This window comes from Halichoerus grypus, chromosome 10, assembly GCF_964656455.1.
Source record: "Halichoerus grypus chromosome 10, mHalGry1.hap1.1, whole genome shotgun sequence".
Lineage (NCBI taxonomy): Eukaryota > Metazoa > Chordata > Mammalia > Carnivora > Phocidae > Halichoerus > Halichoerus grypus.
In genome coordinates this window covers 37528955-37537540 of record NC_135721.1, presented here as the reverse complement: position 1 = coordinate 37537540, position 8586 = coordinate 37528955, and the positions used below count along the sequence as shown (strand labels likewise).

General features: G+C 50.2%; 1 protein-coding gene across 1 annotated transcript; it reads right to left on the bottom strand.

The window, feature by feature from the left end:
• Window positions 1-478: 478 nt before the first annotated feature.
• FOXI3 (forkhead box I3) lies at window positions 479-6822 on the bottom strand. Its single transcript, XM_036076150.2, has 2 exons — window positions 6004-6822; window positions 479-3020 (listed from the first exon to the last, which is right to left on the bottom strand). Exons 1-2 carry the CDS (start codon window positions 6725-6727, stop codon window positions 2398-2400), a joined length of 1347 nt encoding a protein of 448 aa, XP_035932043.2. The 5' UTR covers window positions 6728-6822; the 3' UTR covers window positions 479-2397.
• Window positions 6823-8586: the final 1764 nt, after the last annotated feature.

The window sequence follows — 8586 nt, the reverse complement described above, 5'->3', positions numbered from 1 at the left end:
CCAGCCCCAAATATCACATGCTGAGGCCTAGAAACCCTAGTCTAGAAACCTCAACTTTCAGGTGTCTTCTAGGAGCCCAGTTCACTGGTTTCCTCCCTATTTCCTTGGAAATAATGGGCTGCCTGTGGCCCTCAAGGGGGCCCCCACACCCAAGGCTGCAGAGCCCCACCCGAGGACTGTTGCCAGCTGGTTGAGACCTTCCAGCACCATTTCATTCTGGAACAGAAACTGTCTGTGCACTTTGATCTAAGACAGAACTGTTACTCTGCTAAAAATCATTAAAATGCTCACAGGCCTATAGACCATCCTCAAGGAGTAATCGTTTGGTTCCAGCCTTTCGGATGTGGGCAGGTGGGACAAATCCAACAAAAAACCATTTGCTTTCACTCTCAACAAAGTCCCTATATAGTGGCTTCAGTGTCAGGCCGCTCACACCTCTATTCCTTTAGGAGAAAGAAGCTGAAGACAGAAAAACAGAAATGCTTAAAAGTGGTCAAAAATCATCCCACTTAAGAGTTTATTTCATGTGATTCTCAGCATGCAGTGTACTTTCTGGGGAAAAAAAATTTTGTCCCAGTTCACATTATAAATTAATTTACAAATATAGAATTGTGTTAGAAACAATATTTATAAAAGTCCATTACGATTTTTCACATAGAAAAATATCCATAGAAACTGGTTTTTGTACACACAATTTGGGGGTAGGTAGTCTCTTTGGTTGTCTTTCTCCGTAATATTTAAAAAGTAATGGTGATGTTGTTATTTATACTTCAGTAAACTGTTTAAAAAATAATTTTCTGTATTGTATATTTCAAAATAAAAATTTAAGAGTAATGCTGTGAGTCTCAGAAAAGAATATACAGGGAAAAGTTAAAAATTTTTAAAAATGGGTGTACCTTTTTCTAAAAAAAATTAAATCCCCAAACCAACAATGTCCCTATCAAAGACCCAACAACATGGTACAAAGGCAATTCAGGGCATTATGTTCATCTTAATGGAGCCTGTTCCAATAAATCAACAATTATCCACATTTTAATTAGCACCTCTTATATTAAGTTCAAACAGTGGCTGAGTATCTGCCATGGACCAGACACTCTGCTGGGCCCTGGGAGGGTGACCATATACACTATTCAAATGAAGATACCTCTTGAGAAGTAAAAGGGAGTGCTAAAAATAAAAATTTTGACAACAAATGGTTTATTAAGAAACTATAAAAATTCCACTTCAAAACTATTTTTAATTAAATTCTAATATTTTGTTTAAAAAAATGAAAAATCCAGGACACATGCTAAAAGGGCTAAGACATCAAGTTAACGAGGACCATGGTCACCCCGGACCTCAGGCGTATGGCAGCAGAATGCAGACGTGGTGTCTGTCCTTGCTGCTCAGGGCAACATCTCAAGTGATAATTTCAATCAGAAATCTTTGGTCAAATGAGATCGAGTTCATTCCTACCCCCTAGACGCTATGTCTGCCTATGGACAATGGCACCTTCGTTTGTCACGACCACAACAAACCTTCCAGCACCAGTTCTGAAACCAGACTGCCTGGACCCGATCCTGGCTCCACACCTTACCATCTGTGTGACCTTGGGGGAGACACCTGACATCCCGGAGTTACACCGCCCTCACACAGAAGATGAGGGGTAGTAACCATACCTATCTCCCAAGGTTGTTGTGAGGATTAAATGACCTAATACACGAGTCGAGTGTCTGTCTGAAATAGCGCTCGGCACCCAGGGCTTGCTTGGGCAGTTTCGCCGCTGTGAGTATCTACCATGGCCCAACATGGAGCCTAAGCAGAGGTGATGTGTGAGCCAGATACAGCTCAGAGGATTTGTGGTATGTCCTAGTGCAGGATTTAAAAAAACTTTAATTAGTGGCAAAAAAAAAAAAAAATGCAAATGGAGGTTTCCTATAAAAATCCAGGTATCTGACTTCTCTAGAAAAATCAGGATGCTGCCAGGCAGGAAATTAACTAAACGGCCCGTAGCAGCCTTTAGCTGGTCAGTCCCGGCCACTCCCTTACCTGCTTCAATGGTCAACCGCTGCCTTTTTCCTACCCGATAAACTTCATTCTTTCGTTTTTTTGCTGGCCCTTGGACACATCTGAGCTCAGAACCCTGCTGTACAGTGACGGACAAAACAGACATGGTCCCTGCCCTCACAGGGCTCACAGGCACCGTCCCGAACAGAGTGAGGTGGCGTTCTCTCCAGAGAAACCTGTAAAAGCTTGCGGGACTGTGGGAAGAGTTATCTACTATTCCCATCGGGCCACAGGAGCACCTGGGACTCCGGAGGAATGCAGAAGGCCACCTGCTGCCCCAGACCTAGGGCCTGGAAATCTGCATTTCACAAGATCTCAGGTGTGCATATTCAAGTCCAAGGGGCGGCTGTCCTAGACCTCGGAGCCCTCGCGGGGGTAGATGAGGCTGTTGACCATGCTGAAGTTGTAGAAGGAGCTGCCGAACGGGCTGCTCTGACCCCCTCCGGTGCTGGCGGGGAAGGGGCTGTAGTAGGAAGACCTCTGGCTGCTGCTGTTGCTGGCGCCGTGACTCAGCGGCAAGCCGTCCGGCGGGGCTTCGGGGATGGAGCTGGCGGGGAACGTGCTGCTGGAGGCCAGGGGCGCCCCCTGGATCCCTAGGTGGCGGCCGCCGGGGACAGCCCGCGGGGCGCTCCCGCTGCTGCTGACACTCAGGGTGCTCAGGCTGCTGAAGAAGGTGTTGAGGCAAGGGGCGGAGGTGAGCAGGGATCCTCCCGGGGACGAGGCAGTACTCTTGGTGCCCTCGGGAGGCTCTGGGGACTGGGACGGCCTTAGCAACGCGGAGGGGCTGTCTCCTTCGGGCTTGCCGCCCACGCCCGACCCCAATCCGGAGGCGAGCCCTTCTTCCGATTTTGTGGTCCCTGCAGCCACCGTGGAGGGGCCGCTGGCTTCGGAGCGGCGCTTCCGCTTCCGACGGAAGTTCCCGTTGTCAAACATTTTCTCACAGTTTGGATCCAGGGTCCAGTAATTCCCTTTCCCTATGGAGAGGAGAAAGACACACAAGTTAGAGAAGGACCTAGCTCACGCCTGTGTAGTCAGCTTCAGTTCTGGAACGAGGAGCACAGACTCTCTCGTTAAATGCTGACCAGGATGCTCTGTCCACTCGACGGTTTTTTAAGTTTATCCTCTTGGGGAGATTTGAGTCCTCACCTTCAAGGAGAAATCTGGAACAAAGATGTTCTGGCCATTTCCACGCCCCCCCCCACCCCCCCGCAGTGTCTGCTACCTAAATCTTAAGACTTACTTCTAGGCCCAAGACACTTTTAATTACCCAACACCCTCCCCTCCAGATCCATATGCTGTGCCCTTGCAAAATCCTGGCGCTGCTTAAATGTGAACCTCCATTTCTTTATTTGCAGAAGTAGGCATAAGAATAATACCCATTTCACAGATTGACTGCGAGGGTTAAACGGGGTCTCTGCACAGTAGCGGGCACACCGTAAGCAGTGAAAAATCACTATCTGTTATCATTATTACTTGCTGAAAGGGTACAATATTTGCCCCTAAAACAAAACAAAACAAAACAAACACCACTCCACTGGAGAAGGCAACCTCAAATACCCAATCATTGGTCTTACTAAACAAGAATTACAGAAGTTATTATTGAGCAATCAATTCTTTTAACAACATCTTGTTAAATAACATTGTTCAGGGTATAGGAAGCTCCTGGAGTCTACCTCCCCTCATCACCTTTTTTTTTAAAGATTTTATTTATTTATTTGACAGAGAGAGACACAGCGAGAGAGGGAACACAAGCAGGGGGAGTGGGAGAGGGAGAAGCAGGCTTCCCGCAGAGCAGGGAGCCTGATGCGGGGCTCGATCCCAGGACCCTGGGACCATGACCTGAGCCAAAGGCAGATGCTTAACAACTGAGCCACCCAGGCGCCCCTCCCCTCATCACCTTGAGCAGGAGATGCCCTGCATCTCTGGCCATCTTTTCCTGCCCCCCGCAGATCTCAGACCAGAGCCTCAGGTAATGCATGCAGTGCCAGTCTTCTGCTTAAACAATTTCCCTCACTACTTAGCACAAGTGAGGTAAAAAAGACCTATCATTTTCTCTCAATAGCTTTTATCACTTCTGGTAAATAGAAGCCTTCGACGTGTGAAAGCACTGGTAAGCACTCATCTTGTAGGGTGCTTTACACGGACAACTTCAGTTGCTCCTCACAGCTCTGTGGAGACAGGCAATTATTAGTGCCTCCATTTTTCAGATGGGGAAACTGAGGCGCAGGTTGGTTAGTAACCTGCAGTATTCCCAGTTAGCAATAGGAGAGCCGGGATTTAAGCAGGCTGGCTCTAGACTCAGCATTCTTACCTAACCGTTGTGTTAGGCTGCTTGCACAAACTAGCACACACCCCTCCAAACCCATTATCTTCATTAACACATTTTTTGCAAATAGTTGCCCAAAAAATTCTTATTCATACAACTACCAGCTAAATGATAGTACCTGCACCTGTAAGGATATTTATATTGTGCCCCTTAGTACCAAATGCTTTGACAAGACACTAGCTAAAGACACCAACTTTTTAGGAAGTCCAAAAGAATATACATGACAATTAACATGATAATCTCAGGTGGTTTAGAGGCCAAATCGGGAAGCTTCATCTTCTAGAACTGCATGCCCTGTCCAATGCAGTAACCACTTGCCACACATGGCTGTGGGCACTTGAGAAGTGGGTAGTCCAAAATGCCATGTGGAATCAAACACACACAGGGTCTGAAGACTTAATACCAAAAAAGTAAATAAATAAAAAAGTATCTCAGTAATAATTTTTATATTTGCTATATGTTGAAACAATATTTTGGGTTACTTAAAATATTAAAAATAATTTCATCAGTTTCTTTTTACCTTCTTTAATGTGGCTACTAGAAAATTTGCTATCACAGGTGATTTATACTGTATTTCTATTGGAAAGCACCACTCTAGAATAGTTCAGGGGGGAACACTCCAGAGCATTTTACACAAACTCCTGGATCTCTGTAGCGTGCAACTGAAACCATTTCTTCTCTTGCCCATCACACCTCTGTCCCCACCTCCCTGGTTCCAAGAGCCTTCTGAAAACCTCAAGTATAAACGTGTTTCTCTCCTTTTTGAGCTTTTCGTCGCCCCCTTTCTCAGGTAGAGGAAAACCACTCACGACACCCCACTGTAACCCAGTCCTCCTCACCCCGAGGGCTTAGATCAGAACGCAGCAAATTTGGGGTTTTCATTTTTACATTTCTAAATAGTTAAGGCACCAAAACCACGATTTGCAGGACCCGGCTAAAGCTCTCTCATTCCTCCGGCCCTGTCTCATGATGCCCGCGCCACTACCCTCAATCATCTCTCTCAAGGTAGGCGCTTGTTTCATGAAGGAGACCGTGAGTCTTAGGAACCTGGCGCAGGAAGTGCATCCAGGGACAGCTCGAACGGCCTCGGTCTCTCATCACCTCTTCCGTGAAATGTGATGGGATTCTCAGCTCACTTGAATCCCTTTATCGTCGTCCCTTATCTGAGATCCCATGCGTGTACTTATTCCTAATCTATCTCCCTGTGCCTTGAACCCTCCCTTCAATCCGCATGATGACTACCACCCAGGGGTGGCGTCCCGTTTGAAGATACGGTCTTTTCCCTTTTTCTCTAACTGGCCAGGCTCTGCGCGCGCGCGCGTGTGTGTGGGTGGGTGCGGGTGTGCGTGTGGGTGGGTGGGTGCGGGTGTGTGGGTGTTAAGGGGCGAGCTCCACCCTCACCTGCTCCCCGCTCTGAGGATCCTCTGATAGTTCTCTTTGTCCTCGGGCTTGCCCTCACCCCAGCCAGACGAGGTCCGAGGTTCGGGTGGTTGCTCCCCACCCCGGCTCCCATCCGCAGTTAGAGAAGACTCCGCGCGGAGCTCCAAGCCAGCCCCACACCGACGGGGCCCCTGCCCGGGCGCCGCTCGCCCACCCTCCCCGGCCGGGAAGCACCTGTCCGGCGCCCTCACCTGGGTCGTCCTCGTCGCGGGGCACCTTCTTGAAGCAGTCGTTGAGCGACAGGTTGTGGCGGATGGAGTTCTGCCAGCCGGCCTTGCTGCGCTGGTAGAAGGGGAAGCTGTCGGCCACGAACTGGTAGATGTGACTGAGCGTGAGCTTGCGCTCGGGCGCGCTCTGAATGGCCATGGCGATGAGCGCCGAGTACGAGTAGGGCGGCCGCACCATCTTCATCAGGTCCTCGCGGCTGGCCATGGACAGCCAGCCCAGCTCGCCCGGCGCGGCGGGCCCCGCGGGCGAGGCGGGCGCTGCGGGCGCGGGCTGCGCGAAGGCCCGCTGCGCGCAGCCGAAGGTGCCGGCGGCGGGGGGCGGCTGCAGGAAGGGCCCGGCGGCGGCCCCGGGGGGCGGTGGCGGCGGCGCGGCGCCCAGGTACGCGGCGGCGGCGGCGGCGGCGGCGGCGGCGGCGGGAGGGCCGCCCACGCCCGGCCCATTGAGCCACAGGTAGGGATTGGCGGCGGCGGCGGGCGGCGCGGCGTAGTCTGCCAGCCCGTAGGGCGCCCTGGCGGCCGGGGGGGCGCCCGGGGCGGCGGCGGCGGCGGGCGGGGGCAGGCCGGGCTGCGAGTACACGCCGAAGTTGTCGCCGCAGTAGAGAGCCATGTCGGGGGCCGTCGGCGGGTGCGGCGCGGCAGCCGCGGCGAGGGGCGAGCGGGGCTGGTCTCGCCGCTCGGGCGAGAGCATCCCTTTGGGGGCCCACCCCGCGGCCCCGCCTCGGCCCTCGCTGGGCTACCGGTGCTCGGGCAGGGGATCGGCGGAGGCGCGCAGAACGCCTGCGATTCGGCTTCTTATAACCGTCTGCGGCGCGGCTCCTCCCGGGCCGGCCCGGGGCTGGGCGGCGGCCCGCGCGCCCCGGCTCTCCACGCCCCCGCCACGCCCCACCTGCCCGCGCCACCCGGCGGAGCGCGCCCCAGCCCTCGCGCCGCCCGCCCCGCCCCGCCCCCGGAGCCCCCCGGAGCCCCCCGGAGCCCCGCGACGCCCCTCCTCGGCCGGGCGGGAGCCCGGTGGGGCGGGGGGGAGGCCGGCGCCTCCAGGTTGAAGTCTAAAAGCACCTCATTCCCAGCCGACGCGGTCTTAGCCCGGGAAGAGAAATAAAAATAACGAATATTGAAACCGAGAGAAGATAACCCAAACACTACAACTGTTTTCTAAAAAGTCCCCAAGATGAGTTTGGGTGGCCGCTCAGACCACCTGCCTAACCCCCTGGGGTTTCCTACCTCAAGCTTCTGCACCTTTTGTCATTGAGTTACTGGATTCACGGCCAGTCTCAATACATCGGCTTCTAGCCGAAAATAATAGACGCGATGAACAACTCTTTGGGGGTATACGGTAGATTTTATTACTGGGCATCCTTGGAGTGTCCCCTTCTCCCTCGGGGATTCTGTGATGGGAGGGACTGAAATCGGTTTTTAATTTTTCTAACCGTGTCTCTAAACACATAACTATATGTTCGTTCACATTCGGGAAGTATTCGTTCATTTTAAGTCCGGTTTGTGTAGTCTTTTGGTGTGATTTGTTTTCTTCAAAAACAGAAGGGTGTGTGTTTTCAGAGACATTTAAATAAGTGGGTTCGGAATTAGCATTTTAAAGCCAACTGTAATTTAAACTGTGCCAGAAGCGCTCATTTACAAAAATGGTCTCAACGAATTATGGCATAGGACTTGCTTTCTACTTCTCTTAAGTTTTGAAACGCGGTTCCTGCCTGGAAAAACAAGCGAAACAGGTAAAATACTGTGGCGACCCCACGTGCCCCGCAATCATTAATCGCTCCGAACAACAGTAAGAAAATTGTTTCCTTTACAATTAAAATTATTCCTAAGTATGTCCTTAACAGGTGACAAGTCTGAGATTCTCACTTAAGGGAGACGGGAGGGAGGAAAGCGCTTTTCTGTTTGCCAATTGCAGACGGACAGTTGAGAATATTTAATAATTCGGGAATCCACCCCCCTCCACTCCGCATTTATTTCATGATGTAAAGTTAGTTATGTATTTTACAGAAAACTATCATCTTCTGTTATCTCGCTTCTTAAAAAATGACATCCAGGGATATTTGACTAGTAAATCGTGATACCGAAAATGCAAACCACAATTCAAAAGTAACTATTTTTCTCATCTTTTCTGGAAGCAGAAAAGAATTATTCTCACCTCAAAATTTAGTGCACTGTTTCTTTCAATCTCTTGGCAAATGCTATAGAATGGAATAGTGTTTAATTGTATTTTGATTTAAGGATCTAATTTTTTCTTAATGTAGGTAAGCACAGTGTTGTGTTTTTTTTTTTTTCCTTCCCAAATAGTCTCAAAGTTGTTTTGTGACTTCTCCTGGGATGTTAATAAAGATGACAACTATAACCCAGGAAATTTGAAAGTAATTTTTTAATTAGTTAAAATGCCCCAATTTAATGTTTGTTCTTAAGTTTAAAGGTCTAAACAAAAAAGAGAAAGTCCAAAAGAAAAGCTAGGAACCAAGATAGCAATAAATTAGAAAACTTTTGAAGCCATCTCCCCTTTTGTAACTGATGTCCTTACACCTATCATACCTTCCC